Raw genomic sequence first — 16902 nt, 5'->3', positions numbered from 1 at the left:
CTCTTCTTTCCTGGCACAACTATATCTTCTTAATGACTTTTCTATACAATCACTTTCAACAGTACTCAAGTAGTACACCATCATATGTATCCAGTAGCACACACATACAATACACTCAGTAAGCATTCGCCGTAAGAGTATAACATTCCGGAACCACCAGAAAAAAAAAAAAGTAATATATAAATTGCTTGCTGGGTGTATCTCTGTATCACACAAAAGTAGCGAAACCAGGGGTGGGGAGGTGGGTGGAGCTGTAAGTGCTGCATGGCTCTGAAACTCACCATGTAAGCTGCCCCTCCCCCTCTCTTGGAGCCTGTCTGGTGGCAAAAGCAACACAGAGGAAACACCTCCGCACTGCTTTTGCTCCTCAGAATGGGAGGGGGAGCTTACACAGTGAGTTTCAGAGCTGTGCAGCACTTACAGCTCCACCCCTCCCAGCTCCACTACTGTCACACATAATACTATTTGACGCATAACACTCAGCTACCTGTATTATCCATATTTTCAAACACATACCACAACAGAACAGGACTGCACTGTGGGAAAGCTGCTGACCCACTAGGGAAGATGCATGTGAATGAAGCATCACACAACACTGATGATGTCTGTGCATTTACTTATGGAAGGGGACAATTGTGAAATATCTCCACTCCACTTCTAGCCTCCTTTCCCACCTTGTAACATACGTTCTTCAGCTGAGAGACCTGTGCCATGAATGTCACACCATGACTAAATATTTCTCCTCTTTGACACTGTGACCGAGCCTGACCTTTCTCTCTGAGCTAAGGAAAACCTTCTGGTGCCAATCATACTTACATTAGAGGGAATAAGATCAAAAGAGTATTCATCATCATTTATATGAATGATACACTGCATAATAATAATGGTTGATGATAATGCCACTGACACTATAGTTTCAGAAAAGTTTATTAGGATATTTAGAAATCTTGGCCATCGAGTTAATAACCATGACCATGTTCAAATATTTATTCAAATATTCAAATATTTAGTTATGGAATTGTACCTTTTTTTCTCAAGACAAAGTGGTCTGATATGGTTTTACAGTGCAGAAGGGCAGAAGGAAGGGAGGATCAGGCCCGTGAGGGGGGTGGAGATGGTGGCAGTGTCTGCCGCCACATCCTGAACAGCTCCCCCCCCCCCGCAGACCAGGCAACCAGACACTGGCCTCCTTGACTCTCTGCCCATTAAAACATGGGCGCAGAGCCGAGCAGACCCACTGCTGCTAGCTGCTGTCTGCCCGGAGGAATGGAGCAAATGGTCCCCTGAAAAGACCCCACTGGTAGCCGCAGCATCCACAGGATCCTGCAATTGCCGTTTTGATGCTGTTAGAGCCCTGGGTGCCGCCGGCTACAGGATTAGGCCCAGGCAGCCAAATCCTGAGCTGCCTGGGGTGCCCTCGCTCAGTGGCACCACGAGGGCTGCTGCCGAATCCAGCGCCTCCCGTGCTACCGCGGTAGGCACCTCGGGTTTAGGGGACATTCATCCCCTTCCCCCGGGTAAGGGAGGCAGCCACGCGATGGGGTTACTCTCTTTAGCGGCATCCAAAGGGTGCCGCTAAAGTAAAGGCGCTTGTGTAAGGCACGCAGCCTCCACGATCCTCCTCCCATGGATCCTCCTCCCACACCCCCAGGCACACCTCTGGCACACACCCCCATGCCAGCCTCCCCGCCCCCTCCCCGCACACACACCCCCACCCCTCCCTGCCCCCTCCCCTCCTGCCTCCCCCTCCCCGGAAGGCCCCCATCCCTGCCCCATTTGCCCTTCCGCAGCCTGGCGGTCGCAGGCACCACTGAGCTGCAGAACATGGGCGCCTGCCAGGTGGTGGCTCAGTGCCAGCCGGAGCTGAGCCACCTCTGGCGGGAGCCCGGCGGTAAGCCCCAGAAACGTGCCTTATGCGACTGTGGTCCACACCACAGAGGCACGGTGCGGACCATAGGATTGGGCCCTTAAACAGCTACTAAAGTTAAGAATAAGTTATACTACAATTTCTGGGTTTCATCCACTCTGCTTAAAGTAGAACACCTTGCTTTTGGTCCCTTATACCTGAATGAATTTTCTCTCTGTCTTGAAAAATGCACATCTTTTGTACCTTTGTCTTCATATCAAAGGTCGGTTCTCCCCCCCCCCCCCCGTTTTCTTGTTCAAATCTGCAATTTTATGGACACTTACCTGGGAGAAAGCCCTATCAAACACATTGGGATTTACTTGGGATGTAAACACATTAACAAGTATCTTGAGTATGTGGTTTCATATACTTGTGCACTAGAAAGCAAATGGATTTTTTCTGTATCAGAAGAATACTATAAATATTTATGGGGGGGAAAAAAGTCAGGGGCATCTTCTGACACGTGCTGGAACCCACAGAATACATTTCATTAACTCCTTTATCAGGCATTGAATTAAAAGTTTACATGATCAAAATGGAAATAACTAGTCATATGTACCAGCCATGACCCATCACATGAGTCACTGAATAAATTGCACTTTGGGGCTCAGCAGACACAGAGACGTTAAGCATTTTTACCATAATCTTCCTGATTATTTTTAGATTAGCAGAGGAACAGCAACTTTTGGTTTTGAAGATATTAATCAGGGACTGAAAGGAGACAAGAGCTTGTTGAAAAGATGGCCTATTTTATTATATGCTTGAATCCAGATTTTGATTCAAAGGTTCAGAAACAGATGGCAGGTGATAACTGAATTAATACCAAGTGCATTAAATTGTCTCTAAGTTTAACCCATAAACATTACCAAATTGACAAAAAAGAAAAAGAAAACCTGAAAATCTCAGAAGACAGCACACGTTTACCTTTACCACCAAAAGGCAATCCAAAGAAGCAAGCTCTCTTTAATACAAGCAGCAGGTACTCAAGACAAGGACTAAAAGCTCATTTCCACCACTATGTGAAAGTCAAAATAACACCCATGCTTCCACATGGCAGTGCTCCACACAGGGGATGTGTCCCTTTACTACACGCAGTGGTGTCACTTGGGTTTGTGTCACCCCTGCAGGAGGCTCGCATATCACCCCCATGATGGACTTCCCCCATCATGATGCCCACTTCCTTCCATGATGCCCACCCCCTATGCAATGGGTTGCCCCATTCCTGCCAATTTTTTTTTACTATAACTTTTGATAGAATAGAGATATTTCAACGTGGCTTGTTTCATTGCATTCTGCATGAAATTACACATTGAATCATATATAATAATGATGATATTATTTGGCCAGCAGTGGTGTCACCCACCCACCCCCGTGCAAGTCAACTGGTGCGGCCCATACCTCCTAGCAACGCTGCTGACTACATGGATCGCTCTGATCCTAGAAATCCATGGTGCAGCACAATGGGAATGAGTCTCTGTGGTTTCTAAACCATAATTCAACTACAGGTTTGGATGAAAAGTGAAGCTGTGATTGAAACTTGCAAATGATTTAATTGTCACAGCTTTGCACAAGAACTGAGGAGAATGGAAAGCAGAGGAGGGACTACACAGGAGCAGTAGGCCTTGGATTGCCCACTGTTTGTTCAAACAAACCAGATCCAACCATAGTTTAATATCTTTATTTGTTATTTAATCAAAGTTGCAACAAACCATAGTTCCCTGAGTTTGCATATGACATGGAACTCTCAACTCTCATATGACAGTTTCCTCTCAAGTGAATGTGGAAGCTTTAAGTGTCCTCTTGCCAAGTGTGAGACAGGAGGAGTGTTATGATTGAACCACACCAGTGTTGCAGTGGCATCGTGACATATTTCAAGTGGCTGTAAGCACTGAGAAGGATCCTCTTCTCACTAATAGAGTTGGCCATGTGGATTAAACCACACAACATAACACAAGTGGATTAAAAGACACAATGGATTAAAAGATACAATGACCCTTGTATGATGCACTGTATTGTAACATGTGAATCAATCCTTAGGATCATGTTTCTGAACATGTCCCTGTATACGAAACTCCACTCATTTAGAAGAAAACCACACGAACTATCAGTCTACTCACACTGGATAGAGGAAAATAGATAAACGTGCTTTGCATTAGCTGAACCCAGGATTCACAATGCTTTCGGAAGCAATCAGAATTAATGAGGTGTCTCCCTGGTAGTCTAGCCAAAGAATTCTTAAAATACAAAGTTGATAAGAGAAAAAAAATGTTAAGGTAAAGGAAGAAAGTAGGCATTCCATCTGACAAAAGATACAGTCAGATGCTATACCAGACATTTGGTATAAATCTGATATATTCCAGCAACTACTAAATGGAATAAGAACACACAGGATGGTCTGTTTTTGTTTCTTAGGGCATTCTAAAATATTTTATGGACATTCAGGGCCCAATGCAGAGCTTCACATCCCAACTCATTGACAGCGTGCACTGTTGCAAATGTGCCTTATGGCACAAGCCTTACTGCGGGACCAGCGCCAAAGCTAGCTCAGTGGGCCAGCTCTGGCAGTGGGTCCGCCGTTCGCCACCCAGCACTCTGTGCGAATGCTGGGCTGTGCAGAGATAAGTTGCGGGGGGAGGCGGAGAGGAGGCATTCTGGGGTGAGCAGAGGGGAGGTATGGGGAAGGCATGGGGGCAGCCCAACACAGGACTCCTTGATTCTGCACTGGCTAAAGTGCCACAACAGAATTGAGTAGCCCCATTGAGAGGCTACTTTCCTTATTCGGGGGAAGGGGACAAATGCCCCCTTTCCCCAAGGAGCTGCCAGTGGTTGTCCGGCACGCTTAGGATAAAGTGACAGCCATTTTGGCATTGCAGCAGCCCTGCATGCTGGGCAGCTCAGTATTGAGCTGCCCATGTTCACTGTCAGCACAATCCTATGCATAACTAACTCAGAAGTAAGACCTACTGAGTTTAAGGTCCAATCCTAACCAGCACAGGAGCAACAGCTCCAAACAGCTACCACTGAATCTTATGCTGGATGCGAGAAGGTTGGAGGACTCCTTGGGGGAAGGGAACATTCATCCTCTTACCTGGAGAAAAGCCCCAACCTGCTCAATAGGGCTTCTTAAATCAGTGCCAGCTATCTCGCTGGCACAGTCTGGAGAATCCCCATGTTGGGCTTCCAAGCCCTGGAAAGGGGATAGGATTCTGTGGAGAAGGCCTCCACTGGTTCCACCCCTTCTCGGGCCTGATCCTCCCCATTTTTTGCTCTTCCCCCTGCCCAGAAACACCTCCTCCCAGTGGCGTAGCTGGCAGGGGGACAGTCAGCCCTGGGTACCACCCTTGGGGGGGGTGCAACACCACAAATGCCCCAACATCACGGAGTTTACGAATAACCACATCATGCCATATACTGTTGGATGCGGAATTTCCAGCAGAATGCAATGCAAAAAACTGGATTGAAATATCACCTTTCCATCTAAAGTTATGGCCAAAAAACCAGAAACCAAAAAATGCATGGAACCCTATGGAAAATGAAACAGAGCCATATCGAAAGCAGCCCCCAAAAAACACCCAAGAAGACATTTGCCTGCTTGGAGGGAGGAACTTCCTTCTTGGGTGATTTTTGGGGGCTGCTTTCATTGGATAGGAACCATTCCGGTGTCACTGGATTCCTCTCAGCCTGCCCTTTCCGAAGAACTATGGCAAGTTTGCCTACTCACGAGTACACGTGCGATATAGCTCGGTTTCATTTTCCATAGGTTTCCATTCATTTTTTAGTTTCTGATTTTTTGGCCATAACTTTTAACGGAAAGGAGATATTTCAATTAGGTGTTTTGCATTGCATTCTGCTGGAAATTCCACATCCAACAGTATATAGCATGATGAAGTTACTCCTAATCTCCATGATGTTAGCGATGTTGGAACATTTGTGGTGTCACCTCCCTAAGGGTGGTACCCGGGGCAGACCACCCCCACCCCCACTAGTTACGCCACTGCCTACCAGTAGCACAATGCATTAGTTTTTGCCTGAATACTTCCATCATTATGGAACTTCACATTCATACTCTGCTATGAGAAGTAGGGTTACAGCAATTTGATCAGGGTGCTTTTCAGACTGTTCTGACCAGTTCCTGCTATAACGTTTACTGCTGCTGCTTGTGTTTCACACAAAGCAAACGGAGAAAGGCTTCCCTTAGGACAGTGAATATGAAATATGATCCAGGTAGTCAGTCGAGGAAATATGAAACTGAAGCAGTGGAATAAATACTTGTCAGAAGACAGATGGTTTGCAAACCACAAACATTGTAAAAAGGGGCAAAAAAATAAATAAAAATAAACTCTCCAGGATTGGTGCTTGAAGTGATGCACCAAATATCTTCTTCCCCCCCCCCCTCTTTGCACAGTACTTTCACATGCCAATTGCCACCTTGGCCTCTCTTAGCCAGCAACATGCTGCCACTAACCTCTGCCACTTCCCTTCCTCCTCTGACCTACATGGATTAAAAAAGAAAAAAAAAGAGGGGAATGGAGCAGAGTACAGTCGGCCCTCCTTCTCTGCAGGTTCAGGAAGTATGGATTATACTCAACGTGGGTCCCGACCCATATCAGGAGGGCCTCACTATACCTCCTGAACACAACCTTTCCCTGTCTCAGAATGCCTCAGGAGGTCCAGGAACAGGAAGGCACTTCTGGTTGCATCTGGCGGGTCTTGAGGCCCTTCCCACAAATTTCCTTATTAGCAGATATCAGTATCCAACAGGGGTCCGGGAAGGTATCCCCCACGAATACCGAGGGCCAATTGTAATTGGTTTCCTGTGTTCTTATAAGAAGAATGTCACAGCTCTCTCCCTCTCCCTCGCACCAGGGTAGTGAACAGGCTCTTAGAACCTTATGCTCAAGGACAACCCTATCTGGGTTGATGAACTGACTTAGGATTCAGCCTTTCAACATTCTGCCAGCACTCTGCTGCATGTGCCAAAGGTAGGATGTCTAGTGCCTCTCTGGTGTCACCAGGGGAAATAAAGGCAATTTATTGAAGCCCCCTACCCCACTGCTGAGAGTAACTCTCACCCAGTCAACCCCACTGAATTAGCAGCAGAAAATGCTTGGGAGTGTGATGCTTCGCCAAAAAGGATAAGATCAGCTGGAGTCAGAGTGAGAGGCTTCCACCAAGTCAGGAAGAAGATTAGAAAGGACAGAATTAATTTCTAATATGTTCTACCCCTCTGATTCCATGAGAGAGTTATAGACTGAGTTAATTTGATTATAAATAACTTTGTAAGATAAAGAAGTTTTGTCAGAATGTGGTTTACATGTATAACTAATTATCCACAAGGTTTTATGTCAACACTATGAGAAGGGCCCTTTAAATTAAAGGGGGAAAAGTCCTTTAACAATAGCCTAGCTTTCCATTCTAAAGTGGGCAGGCAGGCAATCAATCAATCAATCACTTTCTCTCCAGGTGCTTAGAAAGGCTTAACTCCAAGGCAAGCAACATCTTCCTTCCCCCTGGAGCATGTGAAAGAATGCAAAGCGATGATCAACTCTACTTTGCATTCTCTTTGCATTCTTTCCCTGCCATAGCTCCAGCTCTGGGAGAAGGGAGGGATCATTGCCTGGGAGTGAAGCCTTTCAAAATGCCTGGAGAGAGAGAGATTGATTGATTGTCTGCATGCTGCTGACCTCCTACATTACAATGGTAAGCAAGGCTATTTTTAAACAGCTGAGCAAAGGGACATTGTTTTTTAAATGGATTTCATTTAACATGGTTTTTTTTACATCCGTGGGGGCTCTGGGAATGGAAACCTTGGGGATACCAAGTTTCAACCTGTATTTTTCTTTTGAATCTTGCTCCAATCTCAAGCATAAAATGTGACTGTTTGGGCTTCTATTTCCCCCTTTTATCTCAATAAACTACCTCTTGTTTTGGGAAAAAACACACCAAAAAACTGGCTAATTCTTAGGCAGCGCAATCCTAACTTGCGCTGGAATCGGGAGGCCAGCATGCCTGCCCCATATCCATAGTGAGTTCTGGGCTGAAAGCAGCTCAGCTCGGGGCAAGGGGAATCACTTTCCCTTGCCCCAGGTGAGCTGCTGCAGCCCCAATGGGGTTACTCAGATATGCACCACCAAAGAAATTGCATATATCTGAGTAGCGTGGGACTAGCCTGGGCTGCCCAGGAATAGGGTCAGGATCTGGCATAACTGCTGGGTCCTGGCCTCACCCCCTGCTTATCTCCTGCCTGCCCATGGGCCTGTCCACCACCCACCCTGCCCCAGAACGCTTCCTCCATGCCCTGCCCACAAGGCTGACTTCTGAGGAGGCGCCAACATGCTTTTCGTCATGTTTGCAACCCTCCCAGGCTGGTTCAAGAGACTTGCACCAGCCCAGCACAATCTTAGGATTGCACCCTAAGTGAGAGAGAATAAGTGCCTCCCACCTCCTAACATCTTCTCCAGTGCTACCTGGAGTGGCTTGTGCCCGAGTGAGAAAGAAGAAACGGAAACTGGCATTGGTCTCAGATGCTTCCCCAGACTCACTCTCTGCAGGTAACTGGGTTACGGGTTAGTGGGCAGATCCCAGGCTGGGAGCAATTTCGCTTCTCATGTTCCCCACCAATTCCCTTCCTATGCTCATGGTGACAGAAGGAATCAACTGATATTAAAAGAGCATGTGGCTGTGAGTTAAAAGTGACCCAAGTGTGAGGAAAAAGGTCCAGTACACAGAGGAATGGCTAGTCTCTTACCATCGCAACTCTTTGGATCGTCATGACTAACAAAATTTGATATGAATTTATCACTGTTATATATTATTCACTGATTTCATTTAAAAGGAACTGCAGGAAAATATGTGGAAAGCACTGCCAAATTAAAAAGTTACTTTATACATCACTTTTCATTCATCACCACAGAAAAAACATATTCCGGAACAAAAAAATTCCAATTCTTACTAAATCAAAACAGTCTATGAAACAGGTGTCCTTTTTTGTCCTCCACCCTCACCCCAAATGACTAACTTTTCTCTTACCTTGCCAAAGCTTCCTTTCCCAATTGCTCGAAGGATCTGGAAATGGTCAAAGTTCACTGCAGGAGACAAAAACAGCAATTTAAAAAAAAAAAAAATTACCATTGGTATCCATTTATATAGGTATAAACATATAAGTGACAGCTGCACCAGATAGTGTGGTATAGCAGCTAGAGGGCTGCGCATGGCCCAGAGTGAGTTTGTTAATCCAATGTCTTTTGTGCATTCTGGTAACTTACTGTCAACCCACATCAAAGGTGTGTATCATCATCAATGAACTGAACTTAAGAATTAATTAGCAGAGTGAAACTATTACTCAGTTTTGCTTGAATAGTCTCATCTCAACTATTTTAGATAACTAAATAAAATCTGAAGCATGTGGAAAAGGAAACATTGGGGGAGAAAATGTGTGATTTTTCTGTGCAACTTCTAAAAACATGGTGTGCATTTTGCCTACCTAACCTTTGGGGAGTTGCTGCTCTTGTTTGTGAAGAGCGCAACAGTCTTTGTGAATATATGCAGCAGCCCTCTGAGTTGTGACTTGTGCTCAGAGGAAATGATAATTTTTAAGAACAGGCCTCTGGCTTCTGTTCACTTGATTTATGGCTCCATTTGAATTCCAGCTCCCGGCTAGTTCCAGAGCCATAATGGAAAAGGGAAGGAAAGTGTGTTTATACATCACTTTAATTATGTTTAATGTTGCCCTGATCTGCAGACAAAGCAACAAGAAAATTATTACTTGTAGCATAATGGCCATAATCTGGACTCTTTAAAATGTAATCATAGCACAAGATGCAATAAATTTCATTTATCTAGCTAAATAACAGCGTGTTCCTGTACATGTTTACACAGGAGTAAGTTTCACTGTGCTCAATAGGGCATACTCTCTGGTAAGTGGGTATTGCATTGCAGTTATCTGTCAATCTGTCAACTAAAGAAACATTTTTTGTTTTTAGGATCCTGGAGTAAATCTTATCTGAAGTCAACATAAGGCTCCAACTTCAAAGGTGGGTGTCTTAAACCTGGATTAATGTGGTTGTGTTTTTTCCGGAAGATGACAAGATCTGTAATGAACATATGAATTTAGCATTCCGGTTTAGGCTCTATGATGATGCATGCAAGGTGCTCCTCTTTCTGTTCCCTTCAATGGAAGAGATCAGTTCGATATGTAAAAAGATACATATCCCAGATCTTCCTTTCCATGAAGGAAGCCTATATACATTGAAGGCCCATCAAGGAATGAAATAGACCTCTAGACTAAGGACAGTGACTCAGACCCAGAGTTCTGCTTGTCAAATGTCACTTGGAGAAAGGGGGCTTTCTGCCCCTTCTTCCCACTTCATTCCCAATGCAAATTCAAATAGCCAGCCAAATCTTTGGCTACAACCTTCTAATGTCTTGTGGGCAGAGTCCAATGACCACAATTACAATAAGCAACCAACCTGCAACCCTTTTTCTTTTTGGTTAAAGACAGTCATAGTGGCTCAGAAAGACTTTTTATGCTGAATGCACAGCATTTCTAAAAATGTTCCCACAGAAGATGTGATTATTCCAGAAACAGAATGTTCTAAAGTTGATGGGAACAATATTGAATTCTTTTTTGTCAGCTGACAGAGGAAGCTGGCTCTCACTAATGACTTATCACTGGGGATGATCTGTACTAGCCCCTGCATATGTAAGTGGGGAAAGGAAAGTTTCATGACACCCAGACTTAAGCATGGAGATGACAGCTGTTGCCTATTCAAAGGACCGTTTTCACTCACTAATGTGTCTTCAGCATGAGATAGTTTTGACAGGAACAATTCCTTAAGTCTAAGAAGGCTTTTGGCCTTACAATTCAGCAAAGAAATTGGAGGGTCACAAATGTTAGAAAAAAGATGATCATAACAAATTAAATGGAACGTAGTAAAGTCATGTAATGACATAAATCAAGTTATTAAATTGGAACGTAAACAATGATGATAGAACATTCTAATGGACATTTGTGTGAAAAATAATACTGTTCTTTATTTCTCTTGATTACTCCGGTAGCTTATGATCTGTATATGACTTCAGTTTTTAAAGACAAAATACTAGTTATAAAAATGTCACTTTGACTTTGGACATAATGTTCCCTCCACCTGGAATCTTTAGTGGAAGGTAGATAAAATACATAGCGACTCCTAATTCTACCTAATGCTCAGCAAAACTGTTTGTATACACTAACTATACCTGTAGTTCAAGAAAGAAGGAAGGAAGGAAGGAAGGAAGGAAGGAAGGAAGTTGTGTCTCATTCCTGCCATCATCTGTGGAATCATGTTTGTCTCAATGGGAACTGGAGAAGCCACCACCTCTGGCACAAATGTTATGAATAAGCTATTGGGTTAATCCTTGGCTCTCCAGTTCCAAGGCTGGCCCAAGATCTTCTGGTACCTGAGGCAGTCTGACAAATGTAACCCCCCTGACGTGTCAGCAGGCATAAAGAACTGCTAGTGTTTTTCCTCCTGTACCTGCTGGATATGGAAAGGAAGAAGGAAACAGAGCAGAGTGGGGAGCTAGAGCCACCTAATAGATGCTTTAGCGCACCTCCTCCTTTGCTTCATCTCCATCTTCCTTTTCAAATCCAGTTAGCACAGAAGGAGAAACAATGGTGACAATGACAGAGGCAGCAGAAGTGGACAGCAGTGCCCCTCACCAATCCACCAATTCGGTTCAACTCATGGACTGGCCAGCCCTGCCATTTCCTTTCAGTCAACTCCTGAAACTATTGCACTACTCCTGTAGTATCATTCTATTTATTATACTTATATCCCACCTTTTCATTATAGTACTTGAACCAGCATGCCTAGGTTTCTCACTCAGAGCCCAATCCTATCCTTTCCCCCCCCCCCACTTGCGGGTGTAGCTGTGCCAAAAACGAATGTGCTGTATCCAGTGGGAGGACAGATCAGAAGTCTTCCAAAATGAAAGGGGGTTTACGTCTCCTTACACCTCTATAAGGCTCCTACTCTGCAATAGGTCTCCTTGAACTGGCGTTAGCAATTTTGCAAGTCTGAGGAGAGAAAGGGGTGGAAAGGCTGCAAGAAAGGGGAATAGGATCTGGTGCGCACCATCACTATGGAATCCACATCTTCCTGCAGCCTCTCTGCTCCCATTATGCCTCCACCCTCCCCGCCTCTTCCACTGATGTTTCTGCTCTGCTGGGCAGAGGGAGAGTCAACAATGTGGATTGGGAGGTGCCGGCCTTCCTGCTGGCATCCCAGCAGCACACTAATGAGCGTGCTGCCAGAAAGCACTTTATGGCACTTTTGCAGCCATTAGCGCTGGCAGAAATGCTCATTCCGCCAGCGTTAAAGCCTAGTAGGATTGGGCTCTCAGTCTCCCATGCAGGCACTAACCAGACCCATAACTGCTTAGTTTCAGCAAGATTATTATAGCATGGGTCTTCAGACCAAGCCCTGGGAGACAGCTGCAAGAACCCAACCAGCAGAGCCAGATGGATGTGCTGAATATTACAGAAGGCATGGCAAAATAAACCATGTCTGAATACAAACCATTTATTGACAAGGATTCTGAGTAGCGTGGGAACTAGGATATTTAAAAAAGAATAAAAACAACAATGCATTTCTAGCTTGCACTGCCCTTATACTATGGTATTTACTATAGGCACTGATGCCATTCCATAGTTCCAACCATGCATTTCCAAAATGTAGTTTGTGATACATGTCAAAAACAAAAGCCAAGCCAGCTTCTGCACTATCTCTCTGCCGCTTCCTTTCCTTGCAGACTGGCTCGGTGGGAAAGATGCTGGGAACAGAGAGGTTCCACTCCCAGAATTCTCTCTCCAGATGACCAGTTTACAAGAAGCAGTGGTAGAATAGAAGGGGAGGCAGCAGTGATGCTGGTGACAGTGTTTGTATGCCTGCCTGCTAACAATGGGCAGCAGGCGATACAGTGGAATTTGGTACCTCTTTGGTTAGGACTGGGTTCTGGAATTCAGTTCTGGAATTGGTTCCTGGAGGTTCCAGCACTATACAAGGGGGGATTGTATAGTGCAATTGTCTTTTCCATACGTAAAATATGGTATGTCCTCAAAGCTTTGTATGTCCAGCAATTCAGCTCTTCTATGGATGGGGAAAGATAAAACTTGACAGTTCAGAAGGAGAGAATGCAGGATGTGAATAGACTTTAGGGGAAACACAGAAGTTATGCCTTTGCCAAAGAAGCGAGCTGGTGCTCCCTGAAAATTTGCAAATGCCCCTCTCTCTTTCACAAGTGCTGTGAAGCATTCACATACCTTGAGGCCAGAATTTGCAGATCAAAAATGGTGTCACAAACCTCTTAAGACAAATTTTAACACATATTAGTGTGAAACCATAGCTCAGCACCGCGGGCCTAAACACACACGCACACAGACCACAAAGCATATTTGCCAGCTTATTCATGAGTCATTCAGTCATCTACTGACTACACCTTTGCTACACTACTGTAGTCAGTAGTCATCTACTACTACACCTAGTAGATGTTTAACTGTGGAATGCATGAAAGGCAAAAATAGTCAGCTGTCCAAATATGAATTAGTTTTGTGACTACCTTATAGTACATGATACCACAATCTGTGATAATATGCTTCTGACGTGATTTTAATTGAGAAGAACTTACAGTCAGAGTGTGTGTGTGTGTGTGTGTGTGTGTGTGTGTGTGTGTGTGATACATTATCAGCACAACAGTCATACCTCGCAAGAAAAATTTCTTGTTTTACATTCTTCTTTGGTAAAGACCAATCAATATAAATGTATCCTGCATAAGGCCATCACCATCATTATGGTGGGCAGTGAAGTGAAGGACCGCTAAACTGTAGGGATACATTGGAAGATGGAGTAATCTCATGACTGGAGCTGATTTTGCCTTCCCTTTCATGGTGCCATGCCGGGTAGGCTTATGCCATAGTCTTTCGAGACTGAAGGTTGCCAACCAATCCTTTATCTTGGGGCTGCATTGTAGCTGCATCACAGCTGGAAAGTTGGATAGAATTGGCCCTTAGTTCCACTGAAATTTATGAGTCTTGAATTAGGGATGACTAACTTATCTCATTTATTCCAATCATCCTCAAAACTAACTTTCTATGGAGACAACCCTCTGCTCAGAAGATTGTAGCTTGTCATATAGAATGCAAATGCTACTGAAAGCCCAGCCAGCCCCATCTGTATAGCTGCTGATTCTCCTCTGCCTACCATTTTAATTGCCACCTGCACTAAGAAAAATCCATGCGCAAAACAAAAGTAGGACACCCAAGTGTTTGCATAAACAAAGATGCTTCTGCCCTTTGAAGGCTTGCCTCAAAGCATGCATAGTTATTTTTGAAGATAAAAAATGTCTAAGAAATCCTGGCAGGTTAAACATAATGCTGGACTACCAGCTTTCTGTTCATTTAAGAGGAGGAAGAAGACAGTGGTGTAGCTGACCAGCGTGCACAGCCCTGAGGCATTCAGGTCATCCTGCTGCCCCTCCAACAGTAGTAATTGTGGTGACATGATGATGTCACCACAATTACTTTCGAAATTCCCAGAGCGTGCAGAGAAGGAGACATGTGGGACGGCAAGAACTTGGAAGTTGCTTCCTGGTTCACCTCCTGCATTAAGAAAGGGGGAGAACTGCCATCCAAGTCAGCCTCTCCTCTGGCCGAGTGCACTCTCCCTTGAGACAGTAGTGAAGCCCTTCCTGGCCCATCTGTCACAAAACAGGTTTCTTTCCCAGACTTCCTCCTCGGAGCAGTGGTGGTCCTGGCCTCGATGCTGCTCGAGGCCATGACTGCAAGCTGCCACCTCCCCATCAGCTGGGCTGCCAAACGCCCCCCCAGTCCTGCCCACTGCCTCCCGTCCAGGCCTTCCTGACCCTCAGAAGACCTTCTAAGGGCATAAAAATGTAATTTCCTGTTTCTTTGTGAAACAGGAAGTGATGTTTTTGGTCCCTCTGAAGGCCTTACAAGGCCTTCGGACTGATGGGGAGGTCATGTGCCGTCTCTCTGTTCCTCTGAAGCAGGGGTGCTCAATACATAGATCACGATCTACCGGTCGATCGCAAGGCAAAATGAGTCGATCGCAGGCTTTTCTCCCGTCAATGCATCCCTGGGAGTGAGCCCGTTGACTCTACTGGGGCTGACTCGTGAGTAGACCTGGAGAGGAGCCACTGCCAGGCTTCTCTCCCATCCAGGCATCCCTGGGAGTGAGCTCCGTTGACTCTATTGGGGCTGACTTACCTTTCCCCTGTTTTTGCACTGGTATGTATGGAGATCTGCCCCCCCCAACTTCCATCTGTTGGTTCTGTGTGCAAGGGGTTTTGCACTGGTCTTGCTGTGATGTCTATCTTCCCTCCCCCACACCTTTCCCCTGTTTTTGCACTGGTCTGTATAGAGATCTGCTCCCCCCCCCCACTTGTATTGGAATCGAGGAAGATCTGGTGAGGAGGTAGATGTGGTGTCAGCAGTGGCCCCTTTAAGGGTAAGGCCTGGGCATCCAGCAGAGTGTGCTGCACAGCTGCAGCCACTTGAAGGCAATAGGGCCCTCAGGGATATAAGAGCACCTGAGGCAGGAAGGGCTCCACTTATTTATGTGAGTCAACCTTTTCCTACATGAAGATCATTAAGTCCAAGTACCGGTCCACCATGACTGATGAACATTTGGAAGTGTGCTTGAGGCTGGCTGTCAGCAGCTACTGTCCGGACTATGCATCCTTGGCTGATTCACTTCAGTGCAAGTCATCAAAGAAAACTCAAGTAATTACAACAAATGTTTATAGTTAATTATGTTGTGTTGTGCAATATTGGCTCATGCGGTTATGCAAGGTACACCAACATACATTGTACACATAAATGTTATACGTTATGATGGCGGGAACATTGTAAAAAAAACTCTGGTAGATCTCCGGGCCTTGCTGGGTTTCAAAGTAGCTCTCGAGCCAAAAAAGTGTGAGCACCCCTGCTCTGAAGGCTTCTGGAATGGAGGCAGCAGGTGGGACCAGTGGGAGGGGCACATGGCTGGGGTCCCGCATGGTTGCCCAGGCTCAAGTGACCCCCTGAACTCTCCACTAGGTATGCCACTCCCTCAGAGGAAGACAAGGCCAGGCACTTGCTGGTCACTGGCCTGATGAACAATCCAGGAAATTCCTGGCTCCCAGCTGTCCCGAAGGGCTGCAGGAGAAGGTGTTGCAAGGTTCAAGAAAGCAAGACTCAGTACTCAAGAGTGATCATTTGCAGGCTTTATTTTGTTGCAAGCAATGGGCATCTCATGGGACTAATGTCTCAAAGCATGAGAGCAATTTCCCAATGTTAACTGGACCCTTTATACCATTCTGGGTCCTTTGTCTGAAATCTGTACTTCCCACTGGCTGAAGTTTGACATCATAGATGGGGCTAACTCTTAAAAGGCTATAGATAACTTTAGAGACACCTGATGGGCTTGTTTCAGGTTACAGTTCCCATGAAAGGTAAAATTAAACAATTAAACATTTTGAATTACAAAGTTTTCAAGAACCAGCAGGGGTTGCTATAATATCATTTTATCCAGTATTGACCCAGTGCTGACCCTTACTCACATTTATCATTCCAATTAGAAATTAATTGACCTCTCACAAGCCTCATTAAAAGAGAACACAAAAACACTTAAACACAGGTGAAAACCTCATTGTACACATTGTACACATTGTACACAGGCCTTGCTGAGGGAGAGTCAGCATGGCTTCTGTAAGGGTAAGTCTTGCCTCACAAACCTTATAGAATTGTAGGTTTGTGAGGCCTTTGTACACATTGTACACAGGCCTTGCTGAGGGAGAGTCAGCATGGCTTCTGTAAGGGTAAGTCTTGCCTCACAAACCTTATAGAATTCTTTGAAAAGATCAACAGGCATGTGGATGCGGGAGAACCCGTGGACATTATATATCTGGACTTTCAGAAGGCATTTGACACGGTCCCTCACCAAAGGCTACTGAAAAAA

At 45.2% G+C, this 16902-nt stretch overlaps 1 protein-coding gene across 2 annotated transcripts in view; it reads right to left on the bottom strand.

Moving 5' to 3' along the window:
• The window catches only part of STK32C (serine/threonine kinase 32C), a 203108-nt gene that overhangs the window by 65955 nt on the left and 120251 nt on the right, over positions 1-16902 (bottom strand). For both annotated transcript variants that reach the window (XM_066620686.1, XM_066620687.1), the window contains exon 2: positions 8936-8991. In XM_066620686.1, coding sequence (XP_066476783.1) covers positions 8936-8991 — 56 coding nt within the window. The remainder of the gene's footprint in view (positions 1-8935; positions 8992-16902) is intronic.

The sequence above is a fragment of the Tiliqua scincoides genome, chromosome 3 (genome assembly GCF_035046505.1).
Source record: "Tiliqua scincoides isolate rTilSci1 chromosome 3, rTilSci1.hap2, whole genome shotgun sequence".
Classification (NCBI taxonomy): Eukaryota; Metazoa; Chordata; class Lepidosauria; order Squamata; family Scincidae; genus Tiliqua; species Tiliqua scincoides.
Note: the sequence above shows the minus strand (reverse complement) of the source record. Positions and strands in the feature narration are given on the sequence as shown.